Source organism: Camarhynchus parvulus, chromosome 26, assembly GCF_901933205.1.
Source record: "Camarhynchus parvulus chromosome 26, STF_HiC, whole genome shotgun sequence".
Classification (NCBI taxonomy): domain Eukaryota; kingdom Metazoa; phylum Chordata; class Aves; order Passeriformes; family Thraupidae; genus Camarhynchus; species Camarhynchus parvulus.
This window is the reverse complement of record NC_044596.1, coordinates 229,179-256,580: the sequence shown is the minus strand read 5'-3', so window position 1 is coordinate 256,580 and position 27,402 is coordinate 229,179. Positions and strand designations below refer to the sequence as shown.

Sequence of the window (27,402 nt, the reverse complement as noted above, 5' to 3'; positions counted from 1 at the left end):
GGGGAACTGATCCTGCCCTGCAATCTGACAGGCTCTGCTCAGCTTCAGGGACTTGCCAAGGTTGGTGCAGTGACACCAAAGAGAATCATGGAATTGTTAAGGTTGGAAAAGCCCTCCAGGATCAACAAGCCCAGCCTGACTGATCCGCACCTTGTCACCAGCACTGAGCATCACATCCAGTTGTTCTTGGTCAGGGATGGGGACTCCAGACCTCCCTGGGCAGCCCCCTCCAATGCCTGACCACCCCTCCCTAGGAAGAAATTCCTCCTGATGTCCAACCTGACCCTTTCCTGGTGCAGCTTGAGGCTGTTTTCTCTCATCCTGTCCTTTGTTTTCTGGGAGCAGAGCCTGACCCTGTCCAGGCTGCCCCCTCCGTGTCAGAGTTGTGCAGAGCCAGAAGATTCCCCCTGAGCCTCCTTTTCTCCAGGCTGAGCCCCTTTCCCAGCTCCCTCAGCTGCTCCTGGAGCTGCAGTCTCTTCCCTATACACCAACCACACACTGTTCCACAAGCACACAATTTTTGTTTGACACGCTAATTTCCCTGGTTTTGTTAAGATGGACTTTTCCAGCAAGACAGGCTGATTCTATAACTCAACAGTTTAGGCCTTTGTGGAAGGAGGGAAATACAATCTCTCCCTTTAGTACCATCTGCTCTTCTCCAAGCCATTTCATTATTGAGCTTTCTCTGCACTGAAATACAATTTCTTGGACATATCACAAGTAGAGTAAGTGATAACCAAGTGTCTGCTCTTTCCTGCTGCTTTGGAATTCAGGCAAGTCAAAAACACTGTCACATTCCCTAAAACATCACTACCAGACCCTCTCTCTGAGAGTCACAACATGGGATACAGACAGGAAAAAGCTCCTGAGCACAAGGATCTTTTTGGCTCCATTCAACAGCTGTCTCTGAGCCCACTCATTCAGGATTAAGGATACCTAAGTGTGTGCACTGCAGTGAATCTGAAAGGGTCGATAAAATACCTTTTTTTTCAGTTTTAGATTAGTGAAATGAAAGCTTCATTAAAAAAAGTGTCAAACAGTGAGAATCTGTTAACTGGATAAACAGTCTCATGGTTTAGGCATTAAAATGAACATCAGCTTATGACAGTCTATTAACCTTGTGACAGAGGGCAAAAGAAGGAACAAATATGTTTACTACACAGTGCTGTGTTATCTAAATTAATGATACACACATTTAGGTGCTTATTGCCTTATATGAATTAGCTACATATTAATGGTCACCACATTCTTATATTATTAAAAGGCCAGGCAGAAAAACCAAATTTGCTGAAAAATGCCTCCAAAATACAGACTCCTCACAAAGGATTGTCCCAGTCAACACCAGCACTGACCCAAACACTTCTCTGCAGCACAGCAGCAGTTTGGGGAGGCTGATACTTCTATCTGTAAAGTGGAGCAGATGTCAAGGTCAGGCTTTTGTGTTCTTTGATCAATATCCAGAAATCTTTGATTATCAGGGCCCTGTAAAGTTTGAAGGGAACTAAAAGCATTCAGACTTCTGGTACAGCATGAAAGTGAGACTCCTGAAACAGGAAACTATTTGAGCCACATGTCTTATTTTAAAGATTTAAGTGGGATAGTTTCAGTCAATGTGCTTTAGCGTAGCCAGAGTTGGAACAGAAGCCTAGATATTCTTCTTTTCTTTCTCTAACAGACATTTAAAACTGATCCAACATCTTAATTTTGAGCAGAAACACAAGTTTCTCAAGAGCATCTGCATTATTGAAACAGTATCCTGCCAATAAAAGCTGTCATATACAAGAGACTCGCATTTGTACTGTTTTAGCATATAGACTAGCAATTATAGGCCATAAATAACAGTCTAGTAGACATCTCTATGTAGTTGTTCTAGAATTGTTTCAGAATCCCACAAACGAAGGGCAAACTTCCGTTTCCAGATGCAAAACAAAAAATTCTCCAGTACATTTATTTGAAATGTGTTTACTCTGTGAATGCAAACACTGAATAAATTCTCAACATAGAATACATTTATTTCCTCATTAAGGTTAAAGAATCCCACAGCTCACCAAGCCCTTGTGTTGCACCTCCCACCCAGCCTCATCCAGTAGAAAACAGGATTTCTGCTCCTGACCTTCTTGGCATTGCAATTTTGGTTCCATTTATTGACAGAACCATGATCTGCACTAACTAAAAGGGATTCTGAACTCTAAATTGGAGGCACAAGGGCAATTAATACAGTATATTTTAAGGCTTATGGTTAATATTAACGGATAACTGCACATCACAATCAAGCAGTATCAAGACAGAGTTTAATGAATGCTAAAGCCAGACTGCCACCATCTGACCAAAGCATTCCAGTCTTAGGATAAAAGAGCAGGTACTTTCCATTACTTATTTAGCTTTACATCTCAACAAAAGCTCTAATTAACTAACAGGCCAAAATTATATTTCTACCACTCCTAACACAAGCTAAGGGACATTTACTATTAATTACAGATCCAACACCTGCCAGAAGATCTAAGGGTGTCACTATGGATAAAAACAATTTGCTACTGCTCTGAGAAGCTGCACTATGGCCACACAAGGTGCAATTCAGGAGAACAGGGTGCCTTTCCCTTTCTCTCAGCCAGGTACTTACATGCCAAAGCGTAGCGTCCCCGAGACGTACGTCTGCCAGTGCGCGCAGTAAAACATGAACGTCCCAGCAAAACAACAAAAGAACATCCAGTCAGGGTTGGTGCCCAGCTGCACAGCAATACAAGTTCCCAAAACCACAAAGACTGCAGGAGAAAATCAGTCACAGAGTGAAAAGGGTGGATGTGTGTAAGCATCCTCACCAGAAGCAAAGCTAACAACAGGGCCCAGAGGAGGGACAGAGGGAAGGTTATCCTGGCACGGTTATCTCACAGGCATAAGAGATTAATGCTTCCACTTAAAAAGATACAGGCTGCACAACACAGATTTCAATCCATATCAGTTATCAGAAGTCATCAATATTAAGGGTTTCTAAGCCTCCTACATTTTTCTTCCCCATGATGCCTAATGTCATTAAGAGACTTGAGTAATTTTTGCAGCTGCAGCCTGCAACAAGTTTTGGGGTTTTCTCCTGTGTTTGCCCGACATTTTTCCCTGTCTTCTGAATTTCTCTGATGGCATTAAGAAAATCAAAGGTCTAGATACATTCAGGATGAGTAACATATCTAAGCTTTCCCCTCCACCCTTTCCATATACAACTCTGATAAAGAATTCATAAAATTTAAAGCCTAAGACCTTTAGAATTTAAGGAACCCAAAACATCTGATCAGGAGTTGGACTCAATCTTGTGGGATCCTTCCAACTCAAGATATTCTATGATTTTACAATTTTTTTGCAATGGGGTTAAACTTCAGACAGGCTCAATGAACTCCACCTACCCAGGAAATTACCTAGACAATTCAAATCCTAAACTCTGACTTGTAGAGTCCCACTGCTTAGGCTTAGACCTGTCATGGTATCACTCTGTATCAAGTTAATATGAAATAATATAGCAGAGTATTATGACAATTTCTTACAGAAAATACTTCAGAACCAAAACTCTGCTAAAGCATCATACAGAACTGCTGACTCAGGTTGAATTAGTCACGTGCTTAGTTTTGTTTTCAATGTAATACAAGAGAAGACATTCAGCTGATCCAGAGCACTGTTCTATGGAAAGAAAGGTGACTTTCTTGGTTGAAATTGATACACTCAACACTATCAGTTGTCCTTTCTTCAGTAAAGAAGCTTTTTTTATTGAATTGCAGATTTGATCCCTGAAACAGAGCAATTTAATCCTCCTACTTCAATTAAAAATGACAACAATACCTGTGGACAATGAATCACAGCCATGATCAAAAAGCTCTCCTAACGGAGTGCTGCTATTTGTCCTTCTTGCTTGTTTTCCATCTATAGCATCCAGGGACTGGTAGATGAAAAGGCCACAAGCACAAGCAATGTATGCCCAGGGAGGTGCCTAAGAGAGAAAGGCAATCACAATAAGTTTTAAAATAGATAAAATTCCCTTTAAGAAAGAGAAAGCCTGCAGCTGTCCCACAGCCTGACAAAACAGTTTTCCCTTTGCACATACATCCTCCTCACCCAGAGGCCTTTCAGCATCTGGTCCTTGCAAGGTCAGACAGAATGGTTGTTACATGTGGAATGTAAATAAAGTAGTGACAGATTAATAGCTACCGCCCCTGGTCTGAAGTAGGAAGTTGCACTGTACAGCTGGAAAAATTGTAATATTACATTTGCAAAGTGGTGCATAACAAAGTTCTTGTTAAATATATGCAAGTTGTCGCTGTGATTTCAGAAACTTGGGAACTTTTAGTCCCCAGCTTTGTCACAAACACTTCAACAGTGTTCATCTTCACCAGTCCACCACCAGTTGAGAGCTGTGTCACTGCCAGTGCCCAGACTTTGAGTCCAAGAACATTTCTGGAGCTCTGCAGCACAGCCCCTCCACCACCAAGTGTCCCCTCCAGTACGAGGCACCAGCAGCTTTGCCAAATCTACATTAAGAACCTTTAATGGTCACATCCATGAAAATGATTTCTACTCTGACAGAAACAACAACAATGCCAAACCCTGCTGGAGCAAAGATTACAATCCAGGCTTTTTGATGCATTCTGAAGCATAAACTATTAAGAACACAAAAGCCAGGGAGTTGCCATTACTCCAACTTCATTTACACATCCATAAATCAGATATTATTGGCTATTTTGCAGTCTTCACATTTGACACACTTTACAGAAGTGAGCATTTACAAGCACCTTTATTTTACAGACCACACCAAGAAAAAACAAATACAGCTTAATCAAGCTGACCTGCCTCTCACAAAGCCCTGAAGTCCAGCTGGTTTTGGCCAACACAACCATGACCAATTTGTAGCACATCAACTTAAATGTATTTCCTTCTACAATTTGCATTGCTCCTGCCATTTACCAAAACAGTTTGTTCTGCCCCAAAAGCTGCCACTGTGATGTGCTTTCAGTACTGTCTGTACAAACAGCACAAGGTGAGAAAGGGGAAATGTGTCACCCAAGAGCAGAGCACCACATTTAGCCAAGGTTCTGATGCCACACAACTCCCTCTCATTTTTATCCCTCATGTACAGATCTTATCTGCCACATTTAAGTTAAATGGCATCACCCTGAAGGTTTCTCTATAAACTTAAAAATCAATCTGCTGGCTCTCCTTTCTTAAAAGCTCCTTTCATGAGCAGTGTAGGTGTTTCCACTTAGACCTATTTATATCCAAGTAAGATTTCACAGCTCTCTCCTTATCCAGGTATTTTTTCCTTTTTTTTCTTTTTTTAAACTCAGGTACCATTCCATCAGTCAGCACTTTTCCAGCTGGGTCCTCCCAGCTAAGCAGGAAGTATTTGCATCTCCTTTATTCTCTGGTTGCACGAGGCCCTGCGTGACAGCCAACTGCCCTGGCGGCACCTTTCAGCAACAGGAAGGGAGGAGTCACTCTTGAAAAAAAAGCAGAACTAAGGCTGAGCTACACGGAGGAGAAAATTTACATCAGAAATCAAGAGTGGTTTGGGGGGAGGAGGAGAAATTCTGCTCCTGGAGTTTCAGAGCCCCATTTTCTTCCCCACAGAGCTCCCTGACACTTAAAAAGCACCTCCCTGGTCATGCTGATGTGCCATGTCACAAATCAGATCAGGCCAAAGCTGCCTCAGCACTAAGTTATTTTTCAGTTCAAGTGAGGAAAAAAAATCTCATTCACCTCACACAAAGTACTTCTCAAACTGTTAAAACACCAAACAGTGCTTTCATACAGCAGCCTTCAGCTAACACTGAATTTCTGATGCACTGAGTGCAGCTTCCTGGGCACTTCAGAAGTTTAGTTACCAAACAAGATACAACTGTTCTCCAAATTCTAAATTCTGCTCTGGTTTAGTGACCCAAACCAGCTCTGGGTTCCTGAGAGCTGAAGTCTCTCTATCAGACCAGATTTCAGAGTCTGAGCCCCCACGTAACCCTGCTCAGAAGTAAACACAAGTTAAACCAACACCCACCACAATGCCACAGCCTGGAAAAGGAAGGAGCTGCTCCAAGTATTCCCTGCTCAAACTGAATAGTCACTGTTTATTTTACACCTGCCAAATTCCACAGATTATTGTGAAACAATCTATTTCAACAGATTTCTAGGAGAGGCAAACATCTCTTTCCCAAGTCATACGTGGAGCAGGGATGCCATGCTGACTGTGCCAACCTACGTGAGATTTGGAGACTGGTGGGGAACAAACTGTGCCCCGCTGGATTCCCAACCTCAGCTAGGAGACTTGGTTAGGAAGGAGTTCAGATGTTTTAAAAGCTGGAACTCTTTAGACATTCCCAGCCATGTGGTAACACATTTCTATACCAACTAACTCCCTTTCTCAGTACATACACATAAAAGCAGCTTTCAAGATTCAACATTCAAGTGAAAACTCTTCCCGTGCACAAAAATGAGTCTTCAAGTGCCTTATGAGGTAAGTGGTGACAGAGAGAAGTTGAAATGCCTCAAAAAGACTTTTGTACCCCTGAAATCAGGTTAAGACAGTTCTGCTCAGGGCAGGTGAGGAGCTTTTAGAGCATTCAGAACAAAGAATAAAACCACTGACTTTTATCTGACCTTCTCACAGCACAGCCACAGCTCAGGAACACAACTCCACCACGCTGTGCCAAAGTCCTAACTGAGCTGCCAGGACACAGAACCTGTGGGGCCCAGGAAGGTGTCCCTGCGGCTCACTAAGCTGGGTTTGGTCACACCAGCTTTGATATCTTAAGCGGCACTACTCTAAAGCTCAGTGCCTTGGTTCTGGTGCAGCCTCAGCATGTCCAACCCACCCAGCTCATGTGGCAACTCTGATCCCTGAGCTGAGGGGGAGTTGCCCTGCTCTGGTCACAGAAAGTAAACAGGTACCAACTAAACTCCTCCTGCCACACAGGCCAGGCAGCTGCAGAGCCACTGCTCCAACTCCTGGCAGGGCTGAGCTTTGTGCAGCAGGTCCCTCATGGCTGCTTCAGTGTCAGATCCTGCTCCATATGGGTGTGCTGGCCCTAGGAACTGCTGGCTCACTCCAGCATCCACACATGCTCTCTCCTGCATGTCAGCATCACAGAGGGGCACAAACATTTACAGAGAACAGGTTACAAGGACGAGGACTGTGGGCTGAACAGCAAGAACCAGCTCTCCCCAAAGCAACAACCCATCCAAAACCAGTGACAGCAACCAAAACAAAAGAGTGCGAGGAGTCCATAACTCACCTGTTCTGTAGCTGTTGGGCAGTAACATACTAATAGCAAAGTTGTAAATATATTTATTAACAGTCCGATGATGGTGATCAGGTTGGGGGCAATCCAGGCTGGAACTCTTCCAACTAACCATTCCCAGTAGCCCTGCATGAGGGGCTCAAGCAGGGAGCGTCCGGCACTCTGGTACTTGTGCTCCTCTAACCGTTTGAGCTGGTGCTTGGACAGCGGCGGCGTGGGCAGCTGCACCAGCTTGCTGAGCACGCAGGCAGCGCTGGGGCCATGGCCGCAGCCCGCGGGGCCCTCCAGGTGCGACTCCCCACATCGTCTCTTGAGGCTCCGGTGCCCACTCATGGGTTGGGTGGCCGAGGAATTGTCTTGGGCAGGCAGCAGCTGGGCTGGAGAACCATAAGATCCTGCAACACAGAGGGGCAAGACACGCCTGAGTACACAAATGAGATTTTAGGACATCAAAAGTTCCCAGTTGCTGCCCTAAAGAGCATTTCAATTGCCATCAGCAAAGCAAGATGATTTCATAGGACTAGTCCTTTGAAAGAGAAAGTTATTTGGAAAATTGCTGACAGAACGACAAGAAACAAGTGCTCCAAATGCAGCAGGAAAACCCTGCAGCCACCAGTTGAAATTCCAGCAGCAGCAGAAACTCCTAACCCCAGCAGTGAGTTGTGTTACAGACTGGGGCACAGCCAGACCCCTCATACCTCTCCCAGGAGAGCAGGTGACACCATTCAGGTTATCAACTGACAGCACCAAAAACTGTACTAAGACTGAAAAGTCTTAAGTTAAATTGGTTTGGAGCAGCTTTGTCTCTGCAGTGATGCTGGACAACCACTTAAAAACAGTTATGCATATTTTTTTCAGATTTCTGTTCCTTATTTCAGTTTTGCTATAGCTTTTTTCTTCTCTAAATTTAACCCAGCTCACTGTCTGTTCAACTTTCAAGAGATACAAAACATGCAGGAGCTGGAGAGCTTTAGCTGGCCAGAGACAGCATGAAGCAGCTGTGAAAAGAAAATACAGGGTCAGGAGCAACTTTTCTAGTACAAACAAGAACCCTCACAATGTTCCATCTCCCTTGAAAGCAGATGACCAGGGACATGTAACTCTCCACAAGAAGTAGAGAAGCAGTACAGAAAGGAGACTCAAAATAAGAGTTTGCTGTTTATCTGTAGGAGACAACCATGGGGAAAAAAAAAAAAAAGAAAACCCAGTTGAAGGCCAGCAAATAAAGCCGAGAAAGGAAGAAGACAGAGAGCTCCAAAGCCATCTGCACTGCACGGGTAGAGAAAACTGTGCAAATCAAAGGTCATCACTGGCCTAAGAACAAGTGATCTGAGCTCCACTCCACACTCCCTCAGCAAGGCAAATTCCAGCAGTGAAAAGCCACCTCAGGCAGCCCCGTCAGAGGGAGGAGAAGAGAAAGTGGCAGGGCCTTCGCTGTGTTCGATAAGCTCGGGAGGAAGCCGAGCTGCACCTCTCCAATGCCAGGAGACCAGAATTAGTCACCGCGGAGGTCCCTGTGGGCGTTGCCCTGGATGACCAGAAAAATTACTCCCAGTGCATTAAACTGGGCTTTTCCCTCATCCTGAGGGGACGAGCGGGGGAAAAACAACCCAGGACCGCCTCGTTCTCCAGAACAAACGCCCGGCCCGGCTGCCGCGGGACTCCCCCCGGGCCTGGCACACACCCGGCCGGGGAGGGGCCCAGGGCACCCCCGGCCTCGCCGGCTCTTCGCCCCCGCCCACGGCGCAGCCCCGGCTCCCCCCGGGCCCCGGTCCAGCCCAGCCTGGGCCTAGCCCCACATTGGGGCCCTCCCCGCTCCCCCACACGCCCTCATTCCCCACCCGGCCGGGGCCCGCGCAGACCCCGCTGCTGCCACCGGGGCACCCCCAGCGCTACCTCCGCTCCCCGCACCGGGCGGCGCTGCTTTTACGCCCCTTTTGCGACGGCCGGAAAGGAGGCGGTGGCAGCGCGCGCCGGGGGCGGGGCCGGGGCAGTGCGAGGACGGCGCGGGAGCGGCTGAGGTGAGGGGGGGGGCGGAGGGACCCAAACATCGAACGCGCGTCGCTGTCACCCCTGCCACCCCCCAGAGAACCCGCAACCTCCCTTCACCCTCCTCAGCCACCTTTGACTCCCCCCCAGCGACCATCCCCCGGTCTTCCTGTCACACCTCTTAGCGATCGCCCGATGTTCCTGTCACTCCCTGTTACCCCCTCCGAGATCCTCTGTCACCCCCTCAGGGACCCCTCTTCATCCCCCTCAGCGACCTTCCCATGTCGCTGTCACCACGTCAGAAACCCTCTTGGCAACCCCTTGTCATCCCCTCAGAGATCCCCCATCCTCAGTGACGCCATGGCCTCTCTGTCATCACCGCCTCAGTGACTCCCCGGTGTCCGCTGACCCCCTCCATGTCACCTCCACCCCACTGCAGCCCCCACCGGGTGCCCTACAGTCCCCACTGCCCTTCGGGATCCCCAGAAACCTCGGCTGTCCTCTCTCCCTCTCCTGACAAATCCCCCTCATCCCCTTTGTGCCACCCTGTCAGCCCCAGTGCCCCCCCCCACCACCACCACCACATCCCCAGTGATCTCCCATCACTTCCAGTAACTCCTGGGCCCTGAGGACCCCACTGAGCCCCTCTGCCCCTTCATCTCTCTTCCTTCAGCCTCCCATTTCTCCCCTTCAGTCCCTTTTCCTCCTTTCCTAAACCTCCCTCCATCCTGGTTCCTTTTCCCTTTCCCCTCTGACTGCCCCCAGCACCCCCACTCCCGGTGTGACCTTGCAGTGACTCCAGTCCCAGCTGTCCCCTGGGAATCTCCCGGTGGCTCTGCCCCGAGGACTCAGCTCAGGCAAGTGGGATTGGCCGGTGTTGACACAGAGCTCCTGGATCAGCCGGGGCACCCAGCCACTGTCACCGAGTGCCAGGTGTCCCAAGCAGGCTTGGGGACATCTTGTGTCACAGTGTCCTGGCACTGTTTGGGTTGGCTCCAGACCTTGCTGTGTCTTCCCAGCCAGGGAACAGGAGCAGGGCCAGAACATGGGAGACTCCCTGGAAGCTGCCCTCCAGGACTGAAAGATTTCATGGCAACTTTTTTGGTGTCTGTACTGAGAAAACACCCAAAATGAGTCACCTGTCATTACCCTGCAGCAGGGACAGCAGAGGTGACACATTTCCTACTTCCTGACGTCAGTGCTTTGAGGATCAGTGACCTTTACCTGTGGCTTATCAGTAGAACCTAACCTGTGCAGGCTGTTCAGACACAGCCCCATCCAGCCTCTGTTTGTTTAGGAAGGCATAGACAAATTCCTCTGTCCTCCCCTCAGCACTGTCCACTGGACAATTTGCTGGAGACAAAAGGAAGTGTCCCTAGGCAGTGCTTTATCTCTGCCTGTCTGGCTGCAGAGCAGAGAAGAGGCAGGTTGACAACCCAGGGATCATCCATAATTCAGGAATTTCCCTTTTCCCCATGTAATTCAACCATCTTTGCAGCTTTGTCATTCCAGGTAACATGAACTTCCTGCCCTTGATGGTCTTGCCCACCTTTCATTTTCCTTTGGAGATTCTGTTCCACATGCTCCAGCCTGGGTAGGGTGTGTAACCCTTCGAGAGGGTTAAAATCTCCTTTGCTTTTGAAACACTTTCTTCACTTGCCCTTGATATTGGAAACAATCTGTGATACTCAAACTGGAGCTTAAAAAAAAAAACGCTTAGAACCTTAAAGTGCCTGAGGATCAGGATAGATGTTTAAGAAAATCATAGTTATATGGAAAATTGAGGCTGGCCATTGCTGTTGTGTAATCTGCTTGCAAAGGAGCTAATGAAAAAATGAGTTTGAGTGTGTGTTTTCCTTCTCCCTGTTGAAAACAATGGGATAGGACAAGGTGTTGATAATAATTTATCTCAGGACCTTGCATCTGGCACATGGCAATTCCTTTCTGCCTCCTGGTGTTTGGAGGTGCCTCTTTCTGTGCCCAGACGGAGCTTGGGAGCTGGCAGGGATGCAGGGCAGCTGCACAGCAGGAAGCTGGGACAGCCTGAGTACACCCTGCCCTGACTGTGCCCAGGGATTTGCAGAGTGAAGCCTGTGTTGGAGATGTGCAGTCTGCCACCAGAACAGTGGGAAAACTGACTTGATTCCACTGTAAAATATTTAATGAGGAGAGAGATGAAGGGAGAAAAGAACTCAGGGTAGATCTTGACTGACATAAGAGAATTTAAAGGAGGAGAAAATTATAAAACTCTTTTTAGTGTAAGGAGAGTTAGTGAGAGGGTTTCTGCTGGGGAAGGCAAGAGGGACAGAGCCCAATTGGTGCCATCAGGATGATCCTTCTGAGGGGCTGCAGCTTCCTCCTGAGGGACAGCTCTGACCTCCGCTCTCTGTGAGCAGGGACAGGACCTCAGGGACGGGCTGGAGCTGTGCCAGGGGAGGGTCAGACTGGAGATGAGAACAGGCTCTTCCCCCAGAGGGTGCTGGCACTGCCCAGGCTCCCCAGGGAATGGCCACAGCCCTGAGGCTGCCAGAGCTCCAGGAGTGTTTGGGCAGCACTGCCAGGGATGCCCAGGGTGGGATTGTTGGGGTGTCTGTGTAGGGCAGGGCTTGGACTGGTGTGACCGTGTTCACAGGGGTCTGAGGATGAGGGAAGAGACGAAGATTTTGACTCCATGTTTCAGAAGGCTTGATTTATTATTTTATGATATATATTATATTAAAACTACACTAAAAGAATAGAAGAAAGGATTTCAACAGAAGGCTAGCTAAGAATTGAAAAAGAAGGAATGAATAACAAAGGCTTGTGTCTCGGACACAGAGTCCGAGCCAGCTGGACTGTGATTGGCCATTAATTAGAAACAACTGCATGAGACCAATCACAGATGCACCTGTTGCATTCCACAGCATCAGATAATCATTGTTTACATTTTGTTCCTGAGGCCTCTCAGCTTTTCAAGAGGAAATATCCAAATGAAAAGATTTTTCATAAAAGATGTCTGTGACAGACTGGATGATCTTTGTGGGTCCCTTCCAGCTCAGGACATTCCACGATTCCACCAGCCTGCACACTCTCAGTAAGAAGCTGTGCCTCAGCAGTGCTCTGTGATGTGATTGAAGGTGCTCTTTGTGCCAGATCACATGAAAATGGTGATAAGTCATGTGCAGGGCTCAGCTCTGGGCTCAGTGACAGCTCAGGGCACAGAGATTCCCAGTCCTAACAGAGTGAGGGCTTCTCTGCTGCCCAGCTTGCTTTGGAGCAGACAGTGCTGATGAGCTGCCTTTATTTTGTATGAAGGGCAGTATGCAGGGAGAAGTTGGGAATAGCTGTTCTGCTTTACTAAGCTTGTCCTAGCCCCCGTAAATCAGTCTGTACAAGCACATAAATACCATCAGCAGGTAGAGAATCTGTATTGTCTGTGAGCTTCATCCCCACAGAGCTTCAGCCCCTCTGCATCCCCAAGGCAGTGCCTCAAACCTTTGGGAGGAGAAGTCAGGAGTTATGGAATGTCTGATTAAATGGACAGGCTGGATCCATGGCTGAGGCCAGCAGTGGGAGAGTCAACAAGACCAATGCCATGTTCTGCCCTTGGGTCACAGCAATCCCATGGAATGCTCCAAGCTGGGGAAGGAGTGGCTGGAAAGCTGGGAAATGATCTGGGAATGCTGCTAACAGTAGCTGGACATGAGCCCAGGTGGGCAAGTTGGCCATTGGAATCTGGGCTGTCACAGCCATTATGTGTCCAGGGGGCCCAGCGTGGTTCCCTGTGCTGGCACTGCTGGAGCAGCTCCAGCCCTGGGGCAGCTCTGGGCCCCTCCTGACAGGAGAGACACTGAGGTGCTGGGGTGTGTCCAGGGAAGGGAGCTGGGCTGGGGAAGGGTCTGGAGCACTGGCAGCAGCTGAGGGAGCTGGGGGGCTCAGCCTGGAGGAAAGGAGGCTCGGGGAAGACCTTCTGTCTCTGCACAACTCCCTGACAGGAGGGTGCAGCCAGGGGAGGTCGGGCTCTGCTGCCAGGCAACAAGGGCAAGGACAAGAGGAAATGGCTTCAAGCTGGGCCAGGGGAAGTTCAGGTTGGATACTGGGAAAAATTTCTTCCTGGAATGTGTTGTCCAGCACTGGCACAGGCTGTCCAAGGCAGAGGTGGAGTCACCATCCCTGCAGGGATTTAAAAAGCTGTGGATGTGGCACCTGAGGATGTACTTTAGTGGTGGCCTTGGCAGTGCCAGAGGAATAGTTAGACTTGATGATCTTAGAGGCCTTTTCCAGCTTAAATGGTCCAATGATACTCAGGTTGCTTCAGCCCCTCTCCAGCCATGTATTTAGCGTTGCACCAGCAGGACATTGGGATGTGTGTCCACAATGAAATGGGAAGTCTCCACGTTCTGTTCCCTTTCTTAGGTGAAAACCATGGTCTTTAGGCACTGGTTTTAGTTGCATTCACTTCATCTCTTGAAAGCTCTTCAGTTCAAATTAAATGGTTGTGTAGACAACTCCTAAAATCAAAGAGCCTTAAACACCAGTTTTTCTTCATTTCTACCTCCCCACCACACACAAGCTTCACTCCTTAACCTGCTTGGAATGCAGGAAAAACACCGTGGGGCAAGCCAACAGTCTAACCTGTGTCCAGTCAGCAGCAGGGACTAACAGGATGTGCTAAGAAGAATAAACATGGCAAGAGGTACAGAAGAACCTCACAACTTGCTTTTCTCCCTTTATATCTCAGAGTGAGAAAAATGACATGAACGTTGAGCTTCAGCAGAAAAATGACCTTGGATTCCCCTTAAGTGACATGTCCTCTGATGCCCTTTTTCTCAGGTATGTGGAATGTGGTTGGTTGGTTGGTTGGTTGGTTGGTTGGTTGGTTGGTTGGTTGGCACTATGAATATTTAAATGTGAAATGAAAAGTATATTCAGACTGACTGGTTGGAACTGGGAATTACATACCCAGGAACATAACATTTATAACAGAGAATGTCATGCAAAATCCTCATTTCTCTTTCAAATTCCCAATTTACTCATACTAGAGGTGGGATTGTGAGGTTACAGTCATTACTGCTTACAGTCTTAAAATCATGATCAGATGGCAAACTTTATATTTAGCTTAAAAATGGGCAAGAGATCAGACAACTTGAATTCTGTCAATCTGTTCTTATTCACTACATATCCTGTTAGACACCTTTACCTGTCACCAACCAGCTTTCTCACAAGCAGCTGAACCTTCACCTTTACAAGGCTGTAGTTGTCTATTCTATGCAAGGGTTGTGAAGGTTGACCAGCTCTGATCTCTTGCAAGATTCACCCACTTTTGTTTCAACTTTTTTCTGGCCATGAGACTTTCTAGTCTTGGTGCTTCCTCTTTCTTCCTTTCTCTTCCTCTTTTTTTTCAGCCTCTCCACCCCAGGCCACGCCCTTCTAAAATCTCTCAATACTTCCTTCTAATTTCTTTTAACATTATTTTGCTTTTCTCGCATACAGATCTTTGCCTGGATGCCCCTGGATGTGCACTCTCCATTATTTGCCCTTCACCTTTATCCTTTTTCATCTTTCCATTTACAGTCTCCAGTTTTAACCATGTTGAAACACTTTTTCTCCTCTTCTCTCCAGTGACCATCAGGAAACACTTTTTCCCTGTGAGGGTGACTGGCACTGGTCATCCCAGGCTCCCCAGAAAGGTTGTGATATCTCCATCCTTGGGGTGTCATCCTGCACTACTGGCTCTGGTGGCCCTGCTTGAGCAGGGGGATGGCCCAGGTGACTCCCAGAGCTCCTTCCCCGCCTCAGCCATTCTGGGAGGCTGAAATAGCTCTGGTTGTGTTTGAAGCTAGTAGCAAATTACTTTGCTTTTGCAGCGAGAGTAGGGACGAGTCACAGTTCTCTCTGTGTGAGCACACTAGGGTGGCCCTTTGTCTTGGTTTGAAAAGACAGGTGTCTGCTAAGGAAGGCAGAAGCCTCCCCTGAATGGAAAATGTAAACCCCCTCCCTCCAAATTATAATTTTGAAATTAAGGGGGCTCTCAGGCAAAGATATGGGAGCAGGAATAACAGTTCTTTATTAGGGAAGAAAATAAAAATAGAATTAACAATGCAGTAATACAAAACAACACGGACAGAGTCAGAACAGGAGCTGACACCCCGTGGGTCAGGGAGGTGGCAGCAGCCCCATTCATTGGTGGCTCAGCCCTCCTGCAGTGCTAGCTGTGGTTCTGTTGAAGCAGGGATCCTGTAGAAGGGTGTAAGTCTTCCTCTGAAGATCCAGGGGTAGTGTAGATGGGCCTGGTCTTCCTCTGGGAATGCAGTGGGGAAAAGGCTGCTCCTCTGGGAATGCAGTGGAAAAGGCTGCCTGTGGCCTTCCAGATCTCTGATTCTATCCAGGTAGGAATGCTTGGCTCCTCCCTCTGGGCAGAGCTTCTCCCAGTGGGATGATGGAATTTTATCAGTCATGCTGGGGCACTCAATGGGCTCGTTAACAGCAGATACCTCCTTGAGGGAGGACGGGTTGTGGAAGAGATGAAGAAAAACTGCCCAATTAACAGAAGATAACTCCCCCATCAGATAGAAATAGAATACACCCCCCCATTTCCAACCTAAGATACCCTTCTTGCTCTTAAGAGAACTGGGTTGAGACACAGATTTGCTCTCAGGCTGAGATTTAGGGAACTGGACAGAGTGAGTACAGAGTCATAATTTCACTGCACTGCACGTGGATCTTTTCCTCTCACCTGTAAAATAGCAACTGCTGTGGGCAACCCTTGAGTGTGAGGGTTGTGGTTGGTAGCAGTGAACTCAGATAGCTGAGAGTCGGTGAACCCAGGCTCGATGGAGCTCAGCAACCTGCTCTAGTGAAAGGTGCCCCTGCCCTGTTAATATCATCTTGTTATCATTGATATTACAATCCATGGGAAAGTTCTGATTCACTCTCCACAAAAGAATTGGGTTTATGTTCTCAAACCTCCGTCAGTGATATCTTTCAAAAGTTAACTTCACAGCATAGAATAAATAGATCTAAACATTTCTTGATTTTTCTAATCTAAACTATGAAGGGTTTTTATATTTTCACTGATATTTCATCCTAAACATTGAGAAATTTAAAAAGCAAACTAATTTTGAAAAATTGTTGCTGAATGGCAAAGTCATTTTCTGTCCCACTCTATGAGGTACCTCAGTACAGGTACCTCAGTACAGTCTTCTCCTTGGCAATACCCAAATCTATACAGGATGGGAGATGTGGGGTAATTGAGCTGTTTGCTCAACATTAACACAGTGAGCCCAGGAAACTCCCCCAGTGCTTTGAGAGAGCCCATCAGCATATTGTGGAGGGACAACAAAATAAGACTGTGAAACAAAGAGGACTCAGAGTAGAAAATAAAACATATGTGTGTGCAACTAATGGCAGGGTTAGTGGGATTTTGGGATTTTCCTCCCTGTGAGGGTGGTGAGGCTCTAGCACAGGTTCCCCAGAGAAGCTGGGGCTGCCCCATCCTTGGAAGGGTCCAAGGCCAGGTTGGGCAGGGCTTGGAGCAACCTGGGATAGTGGAAGGTGTCCTTGCCATGGCAGAGGGTTGAACAAGATGGAGTTTAAAATCCCTTCCAGTCCTAGGACTCTATAACAGATGTCGAGTCACAGAGTCTGACAGGGAATAATTGAGGGCAGGTATTAAAGTAATTGTGGGTCATTTCCTCCACATCTACCCAGCTAAGTATTAATAGAATCTGGAGGCTCCACCATGGCCACCATCAGTTGCAGTGTCAATGCAGACACCCGTTCTCTGTCAGCTCACTCTATTGACCTGGTGTTGTGACACAAGGCTAAGAAAATGGAGTCACTTATTCACAGTGACCCACTTGACCCTTTTCTGGCAGTAAAAAATCCAAGCCACATAGTAAAATGACAGTACTGGTTTCTAATGATACTCTTAAGAATTTCAGAATTAACATTTCCAGATTTAATTCTGTTTTTTTTTGATTTCTTCTGTGAAGTCAGTGTTCACTTTGGGTTTGCAGGAGAGGACTGAGATATATCAAACTGCTGTATGGGAAGCAGCCTGCCTCAAGGAAAGCAAAACTTCAGAGTCCTCATAGTAAAATCCTAGATAACCTTTGAGAATCTCAGTAAACCTTTGAGAACTCTCAGTAAACCCTTGAGAACTCAGTAAATTTGAGAATCTCAGTAAATGTTTGAGAACTCTTAGTAAAACTTTGCGTTTGGTTCTTCCCAGTGTCTGGAGGCAGAAGTCAGCCCTGAAATGTGGTGGTTCCAGCAAGGCCTCTCGTTCCTGCCCGTGGCACTGGTTGTGTGGTCAGCAGCATCGTTTGTGTTTTCCTACATTACTGCAATTGTCCTGCACCATGTTGACCCTTTGGTGCCCTACATCAGGTCAGTGATGTCCCCCCTGTGACAGAGCACTGAAATGACCCCACTCCTGTGAATTCTTCCCAACTCCAGACTTAAATAGCAGTTTTTACCCAGCAGCTCCAGTTCTAAAGTTACTCTTTAGAGCCATTATAGATATAGTTACAGGTGATATTAAACTGACAGAGGGGAAATTCAGGTTAAATGTTAGGAAGAAATTCCTTCCCTGTGTGGGTGGTGAACCCTGGCACACTTTGCCCAGAGATACTGTTGCTGTCCCATGCCTGGAAGTGTCCAAGGCCAGGTTGGACGGGGCTTGGAGCAACCTGGGATAGTGGAAGATGTCCCTGGTTGGAATGAGGTGGTTGAGATGAGCTTTAAGGTCCTTCCCAACCCAACCCAACCCATTCTGGGATTTATATGTTACTCTACTTAAAGGTGTCTGTTTTAGTGCAAAACTCTTAAGCTTTGGCTCTGTGAGCATACCCTTAAAATAATGATGATGAACTGGGGGTACCTCACCACATCCCTGCTCAGAGTGAAGCCACTTGCTGCCACCAGGTTTGTTGCACCAGAAAATCCATACTAAAATCTACATTGCCAAATTTATTCTGTCAAGGCTGATATATATAACTCAAGCTTTGCTCTTTCAGTTTTCCATGTTCTTCATTTTTCCAGTTTTAATCCTTTTTATTCACCTTTTATCAAGATCAATATGAAAGGAACAGTTACTCTGAGCATGATCATTCCCTGCACCAGGGAGAGCTTGTCTTTACCATGGTGATTTCTACAGCTCTAAAACCAGCGCAGCATAGTTTGAGTAATGAAAAATTCAGTGAAAATCATCTGGGAGGCACTTTTTTTACATGTCCTTTGTAGAGTGAAATAAGTAAAGTTGTGTTGGAAGTATTTCTAATATAAATAGTATAGGATATGTTATCACTCCATTTATCTTTTCCAGTGATACAGGGACAATACCACCTGAAAGATGCTTATTTGGGATCATGTTAAATGTTTCAACCTTCTTGGGTGAGTACAGAAAACTGTCCTTGGTGAGCTGCAGGCAGTTCTGGAATGCATCAGCTTTAAAAAAGTTCACTTCCTTCGCAAGATCATTAAACAGCCCAGAATTCTCACTCAAAAACTAAATACTGAGCAATAAATCTCACTTCTCTGAAGCAATTCAAAGTGTGTATCAGGGATGTTATCCATGAATTGCCGGTATGGCAATTGCAGATTCCGGAAGGACAAAAAATGCATTCAAAAAAACAAACAGAAAAGTAAAGCAATAAAAATGCAAATTCAAGGCAGTCACCTTACCTGTGCTGCAACAATGGAGGTAGGGAAAATAACTTAATATGGCTTTTAAATGAAATAGAGCAAAAAAATCTATTAATTTAACTAGTTTGCCATTATTTCAATTTTCATTTCCAGCCTTTCACCTTTCCTATTTCACTGTGCCCTAAAAAAATTCCTGTATTTTAAAAGTTGCCTCTGACACTCAGCATCTTCCCAGGTAAACAGGGACACTGGTCCCCTGCAGGAATCTTACTGCCTGTGGCTGTCTTTGGCAGGGATGGCCACCATGTACGTCCGGTACAAACAAGTGTCTGCCCTGAGCCCAGAAAAACCCAAGATCCTCAGGCTGAATAAGCTGGGCCTCACACTGGGATGGATGAGCTGCTTTGGACTCTGCATTATTGCAAATTTCCAGGTTTGTGCTCTGCCTGCACTGCTCTGCCCCTGCCAGAGTTCTGAAATACCCAATGTCACACCTGATAAACTGCAAAGTTACAGAAAGCAACTTTCCGTGGCAAACTGCTTCTTTGTGACATTCTCGACAGAGAACAGTTAAAAAATATAAGGTTTGACTTTTAATTTGTTATTTATTCCTTATTTGCTTTGGGACTTGTGAGCAGCTGTTCATGACATTTCAAAACATTCATAACCACCAAGCATTGCAGAAGCCACACTTGGATCTCCTTCCAGGCAGGTTGAAAGCCTGAGATCCAGATTGAAAGCCCACAACTGTGGCTCAGGAAAATCAGGTATCAAATAGTATAAAAGGTATCAAAAACTTGTTACAACTAGAAGTAAAGCCAACAAAACCACCCAACCCCACAAGCCCAGCTCTGGAAAAACTGCCCTCTTGGGTAGATCTTCCTTCAAACCTTCTCAAATTCTTGAAAATTCTGCAACACTAATTTTTCTGATTTTCTCCATCCCAGGTCTCTATTTTTTTTTCTACCCAATACTTTCCACTCCAAAAAAAACCAAATCTGATATTCTCACTCATCACACCATGAGCAGCTCCCCTTTGTTGGCTTTATTTGCCAGGTGATTGTATAGTTGCCAGCCTTATCACATTAATTACCTGATGGATTTTAGGGCTCTGTTGTGGTGCCTGTAGCCACCACAGGCTATAGTGTCACCTCAGGCTCCTGCTGGATTAGGGACAGGGAAAACAAAAGAGGAAAAGCTCTTGGGAAGCTCCACCTTTTCCCTAACACAGCTCCTCAAGTGCTTTAGCACCCCCTATCTTAGAAACCTCAGCACTCTCATTTAGGCATTTTTTCTTTTTCTTTCTTAATGTATTTACTATTTCCTAGAGCCCTCAGAGGTCCCAGCCTCCCATTCCACACTTCCACACAAGAAGAATCCTCCAGGGTCTGCTCAACTCCATTATTTCCCTCCACTGCCCTCAAGAAAGGGTTTTTCTACTTTATTTGTATTTCACAACAGTCAAAACCCAGTAGGTGCATGTTAATCTGGTAACAGTTCGTGTCTTGTTTAATCTTGAGCAAAACAAAAGTTGGAAGTGATGCACTTGCATATTGCCCTGAAATCCACTGGTGATTGAAGACCCCAAAGTGTGAAAATAGAGAATTTCTCTCTGCTGACACTTTCCTACACAGTACATGATTTTGGAGCACACACCTTTGCAACCTGCTTATTTCTTAAATAGAAATTCTCACTGTAGATGCAGCACTTAAAATTCATTTGTGCACAGAAAGTGCGCAAGGAAAAGCTTGATCTTAAGAGTTACTCAGTAAGATACACAGAGAACCTCATGTTTTAGGGCAGGAAACATCTGCATGATTGGGGTGCAGGAGGCTACCAGGCCTTGCCTTGTGCAACAAGTCAGATGACACTTTTTGTTCCCTGTCTCTGGCTCGTGTGCTGAGCTGGGCATGAGAGTAAAGGGATGAGCACACCTGGGTTTTCACACACATATATTTTAATAATAAATTTTTAGTTGGGTTGGATTTTTTAGAATATCTTCTGGTTTTAGTTATTTTTGCTATTTGACATTTGGTCCTCCTGGTGGTGTTTTTAAGTATTGCTGCTTGATTGAACCTTGTTCCTTCAGAGTATTCCAAGGTACTAAATTGACAATCAATCTTTATTTAAACCAGAGTTCATTCAGAGAAATGCAAAACCTCATTATTTTTAATCCAAAATTGGGTGCTAGAATCGTGTTGTGTCTGTCCTGTATTATATAATCTTTCATAGATGCACAGGTTCCTGGGGTAGAAACGTTGTCAATCCCACTCCCTACCCACCTGCAGGGATTCTCTCACCCAATTCCTGTGATATTGTCCATTTATGAGAAGAGCCCTCACAAATTCCTGTACTGAAGGTAGAGCTGTGACCTGTAACTTCACCACAAAAACGTAACAAAAGCAGAAATTCCAAAGGCTGGCAGGTTCTGGCTTCCAGACATCTTACAATGGTGCTTCCAAAAAAAGTCTCCTGAGGACTGGCACAGTGCAGAACTGCTTAGCTCAGAATGGGAGGAGGTCGCTGAGGGGTGCATGCCAGAGGTTTACAAAAGAAGATGAAACCAGGTTTTCACAGGCAGCACTTTCTTTCCGTAGAAATGCATCCTGTACTACATCCATGTGCTGGGAGCCTGCCTGACCTTCGGGGTGGGGTCCATTTACATGCTGGTTCAGACCATCCTGTCCTACCTGATGCAGCCAGAACTTCACAGTAAAGACATCTTCTGGGCCCGCCTGGCCGTATTCCTGTGGAGCTGTTCCAGCATCCTGAGCAGTATCCTTTGCCTGGGCACTGGCACGAAAACCCAGTAGTCTCCACAGGATTTACACCGACTTGAGCTGAACCACCACCACATGCCACAAGAGTCCTTGATTGTACACTCCATAGTGTGCCCTGTTCTGTATTCCAGCCTGGGAATTTCAGGGAAAATGCTTAATCCCTTTAATACTTTTAATATTCCCCCCTGGATGTTAAAAAAAAAAAAAGGTAAGAGGGACAGTTACTACCCTTTCTCCTTCCCTTTCCTACTGCACACCAGAGACTGAAAACAGGAAAAATAGGAGTTTATCCCCAAGAGGTCTGACTAAATTAAGAAATATGGGGCCAAAGGGAAGTGTGCTTAAAGGATGGGTGGTTTCAATGGGGGGAAAAAACAGGTAAGAAATAAAAGTGTGTTCCTGAGGACAAAAATGGTGCAGAGTGTTAGAGTTGGATACAACTGAAAAAGAAGCCCAGAATGTAGCACAAGAGGAAAACAGACCATGTGGAGCAGGGCTGGCTGTGCCAGCTGGCTCTGGAACAGGGATGATGTGCTGGCACTTGCCAGGGAGACAAGTCTGGAGCACATTTCAAGGATGAGTCAGGGAGGGACTTTGACCTCTGATCTCCTCCTTGCCCGTCCTGTAGTTCAAAAGACAAGATATTTCTGACTGGCATTCCCTACCACCTTCCCTCAGCATCAGACTCCATCACCCCCTTTAGCTCTGAATTCCAAGTGCTGGAAGCAGCTGTGGGGTTTAGACAAAGAGAGAAACACAGAATGGTCTGTGTTGAAGGGACCTTCTAAGGCTACCCTCTCTCAGTGGGGATCCATTCCCATTTAGCCATATATTTATATAACAAATATGAGCAAACTCACTCAGAAATAGAGGCCTTTTCCTCTCCCCAATCATTGAAACAGTCAGGAAACTCCACCAGAACAGTTCTCCTGCTCACCACAATGGACTTGGAAATGGGATTTAAAAATTAAACTCAGTTTTTGTGTCAAACAGGACAACAACACCAAACTTCCTGAGTTCCAGAGACAAGTTGCAAAACCCATTGCTTAGACACTGTCTCTCTGCAGCTGTAGCCAGGCCACTGATTTAATCCCCACCAATCCCACGTATTTCCAGGCTGGCGGCCAATACCAACACTAAACCCTGTGTCCCATTTCCCAAGGTTGGAGCATCTCACTGGGCTCCCATCCCTGCTGCTGCAGGATTATAGAATCTGTAGGAGTCAGAGGAGCAGGGACAGTGGGGCACAGGCTTGTTATCCATCATGATGAACCTTCATGTGCTGAGGGGCCTTGGCAGACAGCAAGGAAATCATTCAAGAAACTTTGAGAATTGTTGTATTTAACAGAAATTTTTGGTATTAGCAAACAAGATTTTCAGCTTTGAATAAGGAGGAACCAAATGGGTGAAACTAAAGTATGTTCTATGAACAATATGATCTGCTGCAAGTTATGTTCCTCTTACAGATGCCAAAAGCCCACAAACCTCAGATTTATAGAGGTTTTTGTGCCAATGTAGTCTAACCAAAATTATAGGGAAGTTGTAGAAGTAATAATGTTTACATAGATAACAATGAAAGAGGAAGAAAAGGGAAATTATGGTTTTAAATTAACAGCTCATAATGTAATAAGGGAAAGACAGGGAAAGGGAGGAGTCTGCAGCCTTGGATTAAATGATTGTATCAGGTACTGGAAGACAGAAGGAAATGTATTTTGTGTCAGCTCTGGGGTCACAGCAGTGCCCATCCCCTGTGCTGGCACTGCTGGGGCAGCTCCAGCCCTGGGGCAGCTCTGGGCCCCTCCTGACAGGAGAGACACTGAGGTGCTGGGGTGTGTCCAGGGAAGGGAGCTGAGCTGGGGAAGGGTCTGGAGCACTGGCAGCAGCTGAGGGAGCTGGGGGGCTCAGCCTGGAGGAAAGTTCTGGCTCTGCACAACTCCCTGACAGGAGGGTGCAGCCAGGGGAGGTCGGGCTCTGCTGCCAGGCAACAAGGGCAAGGACAAGAGGAAATGGCTTCAAGCTGGGCCAGGGAAGTTCAGGTTGGATACTGGGAAAAATTTCTTCCTGGAATGTGTTGTCCAGCACTGGCACAGGCTGTCCAAGGCAGAGGTGGAGTCACCATCCCTGCAGGGATTTAAAAGGCATGTGGATGTGGCACTTGGGGACATGGGTTTGTGGTGGCCTTGGCCTTGGGGAACAATTGGATTCAACCTCAGACGTGTTTTCCAACCTAAACAATTTTCTGAACCTATGAAAATACTCCTGGTCCTGTGGTGGAGTGTAACAGCAGAACTTCCAGCCCAGAGTAAGGCAGTTGATGACCCACTGTACTGGGGGGCAGGGGGGGAATGGGAACCAGTTATTTTTATATCACAGTGATTAAATTCTTCCCACTGCAGCAGGAACTCAGGCAGATAACAAACAGCTCCTAGAGCTGCCCAGTTCAATTAAGCAGAAAATTGTGTGTCTTTGGTCCAATCAGTAACCAGAGCTCCTAAACCACTCACATCCATTTTTAAACAAGCTTTGGAAGTCTGTGTTCTTAAAGCCATGTTTGTGCTAGGAAGTCCAGCCTTGTTCACCACCAAAATGAATTTTTAACATCAGGAGGCTCTTCATGTTTAATCTCATTAACCACTGAAGAATTTAATATCTTAATCCTATGAAAATCAGGTTGTCTATAAATTAATGATCTGAGTTTTATTTGTTGTGTAGCAAGAGCACTTTTTTGGATACCTTCCCTCTCTAAGATGTTGAAGAAGTGACATCAAACACTCCAGAAAGATCCAGATCTTGGATTAAATGGGGAATCATTGTCACATGGGGTGAAATCCAAAGCACTTCTCAATCCTTGACTAAGAGGGAAACAGAAAAGCCAAAAATCCTCTTTGCTGCAGGTGATACAGCACAGAATTCCGACCTGTGGCCCACAGCAAGAATGCAAGGTAGTTGAGATGTTGACAAGCCATCAGAGGAAGAGATCTAGACTCTTGTTAGAGTGGGAAATACCAGTAAAATGCTCAGTAAGTGTGCACATCTGATCATAGCTTAAACACTTCCGTGAGAGTGCTGTGTTTGATCAGAGGAATAATGAGAGGCAGCACACAGAGAACAGAAATAATGGGTTTAGGGTCAAATTAACCTTTTCACGTGACAATAACCAGTGGGTTGGGACAAGCTACAGGTTGAAGGGCACAATATGAACAGTCCTTGGCACCATTACTGCTCCTCAGGCTGAGATCTCATAACCTCAGCTCAACACAGTCTGCAAGTCCCATGTTCCTCATTCTTGGCCTTGAATCTTCCTTAACCTCTTCCCTCAGTGTTTGTGTCCTCGGTTGTGTTGTACAGTGGCTTGTATGGACAGAACCTGGTGCAGAAGCTGCACTGGGACCCCCAGGAAAGAGTAAGTGATTGGGGGGGAAATGGAGACCAAATCCAGCTGGATTTGGAGGGACAGATGGGAACTTCCTGCAGTTCACAACACAGACTGGGGTGGGAGAGGAGAGAGCTGTGCCAGCAGAGCCAGCCAGCAGCTCCTTGGAATTGTGGGATCCCAGACTGGGGTGGGTTGGGAGGGACTTTACAGCCCATCCAGTTCCACCCCCTGCCATAGGCAGGGACATCTCCCACTATCCCAGGTTGCTCCAAGCCCTGTCCCACCTGGCCTTGGACTTCCAAGGATGGAGCATCCCCAGCTGCTCTGGGCAACCTGTGCCAGCACTTGTTGAAGTTCTGATTGCACAAAACTGTTGGATCTTCAAGTATAACTCTAAATTAATCCCTCCTGCATCTTGAGGAGGGCCTTGAACCTCCCTGCTCTTTGTTAGTTGAGCTCTGGATTGAGCCTTCAGGTTTTGCAGGTGCGTATTAAAAGTGCGCATCATCCCAGTTGGAGCAGGTGTTTTCCTGGTCATTTTCATTCTTCAGTACTTAATTCTTGGAGATTCCAGATACAATAAGGGATTTTGGTGTCCAGTGGGAATAGTTCTGGATGCAGGATCTCACGTGGGATGTCACAAGTCACAAGCCATCCTTGTGCCACTGCAGGTTCCAGAGCAGTTTTCACATGGATTTTTTCCCCTCTGTAACGTAGGGCTACACCCCCCACATCATCAGCACCGTCTCCGAGTGGTCACTGGCATTCTCCTTCCTCAGCTTCTTCCTCACCTACATCCGTGACTTCCAGGTAAAATGAAGTTAACATTCTCTGTTTCTGAATAACCCAGTGTGGTGCTGCAGGGCAACCTTAGATTTTATGGGATCACGGAGAAGACCTTTTAGGTGATGGAGTCCAGCCATTAACCTGGCATGGATCAGTCACCAGGGCTGGAGACCCATGAGCAGCTCTAAGTGACCCCCATAGAGTCTGTCCCTGCTGTGTTACCACAGCTCCAGCATCAGGCTGGCTTTAACTGGCCCTGCTTGACTTCACTTCCAGGCCTGTCACAGCCACAGGGGCCTTTTCCTCCAGGACAAGGCAAATGATGGAGCCAGTCCAGAGCACAGCTAGGAGCCAGGCACACAGTTCTGAGCTGATCTGTTGGTGTTTACAAAAATCTTTGGTGTTTCCTCTGGCCACTGAACTTCCCTGTGCCAAGGAAGTGAGGGAGCCACTCACAGGGACCCCCTTTGCTTTTCCTCCACAGAAAATCTCTCTGCGAGGCGTGGTCAGCCTGCAGGGCCAGACCCTGCACGAGAGCCCAGGGAGCTTCAGGGCAGAAGAGCAGGCACTGCTCATAGCAGGGAGTATCTGATGGATGGAGAGAACTCAGGAATTTAATAGCAATAACAGCTGTTATTTCTAAACATTTATTTTATATAAAAAAATGTATGAAGCGATTGTCTTGTACTTGACATCAAGGGCTTTGCACAGCTTTGCAAATGTTACCAGTACTGTGAATGAGTCTGTGACATTTCTACATTTTCCAATGTCATGAAGGATTAAATGAAGGTTATTAATGAGTTGTGTCTCTTCGTCTCTTCCTCCACACCCAGTTTGACCTCCCTCACCCTCCTGTCTCCAGTGCTCCTCAGGCCAAATCCTTTTGGATGCCTCCACCCTCACCTTTGCTCCCCTTGGGGCCAGGGGACTGATCCATGCCCTGTAGTTTGGGCCAGATAGAATGGACCCCAAAGCCACCCCATCCTTTGAGCAGCCCATAGGGAAAAACCTCTTCACAGCACAGCCTGCTCTGGAGGTCAAGAGGCAGCTGAGCAGCTCCCTCCTGCTGGAAGGGCAGCCCTGTGCTGGCTCTGAAGAGGAGTGACAGGGAGCAGCAGGAACCACACAGCCATGGAATCCCAGAAGGGTTTGGCTCAGAAGGGACTTTAAAGCCCATCCCATTCCATCCCCTGCCACACGCAAGGACACCTTCTACTGGACCAGCTTGTTCCAGGTCCTGTCCAACCTGGCCTTCCTTCCCTCCCTCTTCCTGGCAGCTGTTGGAGCTTACAGGCAGGTTGACCCAGGAATTCTCATGCCAAGCATCCCTGTTACACAGGTGGAAGAGTTGGCCAAGGCAGCCCATGTCCTGTTCCCACTGAGCCAAGAGCTGTCCCTTAAACACCCCAGAGTGCGACCCCTGTCCTCATGTTCTCGACATCCCTGGTGCTCCCTGAGAGCCTCCAACCTAAGCCAGCTGCTCCTTCCTCCAGCTGCTTCCAGCAGCTCCCAGGGTGCTGACAGTCCTTATCCCAGCCCTGTGGAGTGTCTGTGTGCTCCAGAGGTTGAGCTCCAT

At 46.8% G+C, this 27,402-nt stretch overlaps 2 protein-coding genes across 4 annotated transcripts in view; one reads left to right on the top strand and one right to left on the bottom strand.

Moving 5' to 3' along the window:
* The window catches only part of CEPT1 (choline/ethanolamine phosphotransferase 1), a 31,924-nt gene extending 22,712 nt beyond the window's left edge, over nt 1-9,212 (bottom strand). The window contains exons 1-5 of one of the 3 annotated variants that reach the window (XM_030965713.1): nt 9,110-9,149; nt 8,340-8,431; nt 7,263-7,663; nt 3,826-3,973; nt 2,621-2,762 (exon numbers count right to left, since the gene is read on the bottom strand). In XM_030965713.1, coding sequence (XP_030821573.1) covers nt 2,621-2,762; nt 3,826-3,973; nt 7,263-7,663; nt 8,340-8,364 — 716 coding nt within the window. In that variant the 5' untranslated portion in view covers nt 8,365-8,431; nt 9,110-9,149. The other 2 variants (XM_030965714.1, XM_030965715.1) reach the window with 2 other exon arrangements.
* Nucleotides 9,213-9,236: 24 nt separating this feature from the next.
* DRAM2 (DNA damage regulated autophagy modulator 2) lies at nt 9,237-26,626 on the top strand. Its single transcript, XM_030965712.1, has 9 exons — nt 9,237-9,289; nt 13,978-14,069; nt 17,470-17,627; nt 18,565-18,632; nt 19,178-19,317; nt 21,482-21,659; nt 24,985-25,067; nt 25,758-25,850; nt 26,311-26,626. The coding sequence occupies exons 3-9, from the start codon at nt 17,497-17,499 to the stop codon at nt 26,416-26,418; spliced, it is 801 nt and encodes a 266-aa protein (XP_030821572.1). The 5' UTR covers nt 9,237-9,289; nt 13,978-14,069; nt 17,470-17,496; the 3' UTR covers nt 26,419-26,626.
* Nucleotides 26,627-27,402: the final 776 nt, after the last annotated feature.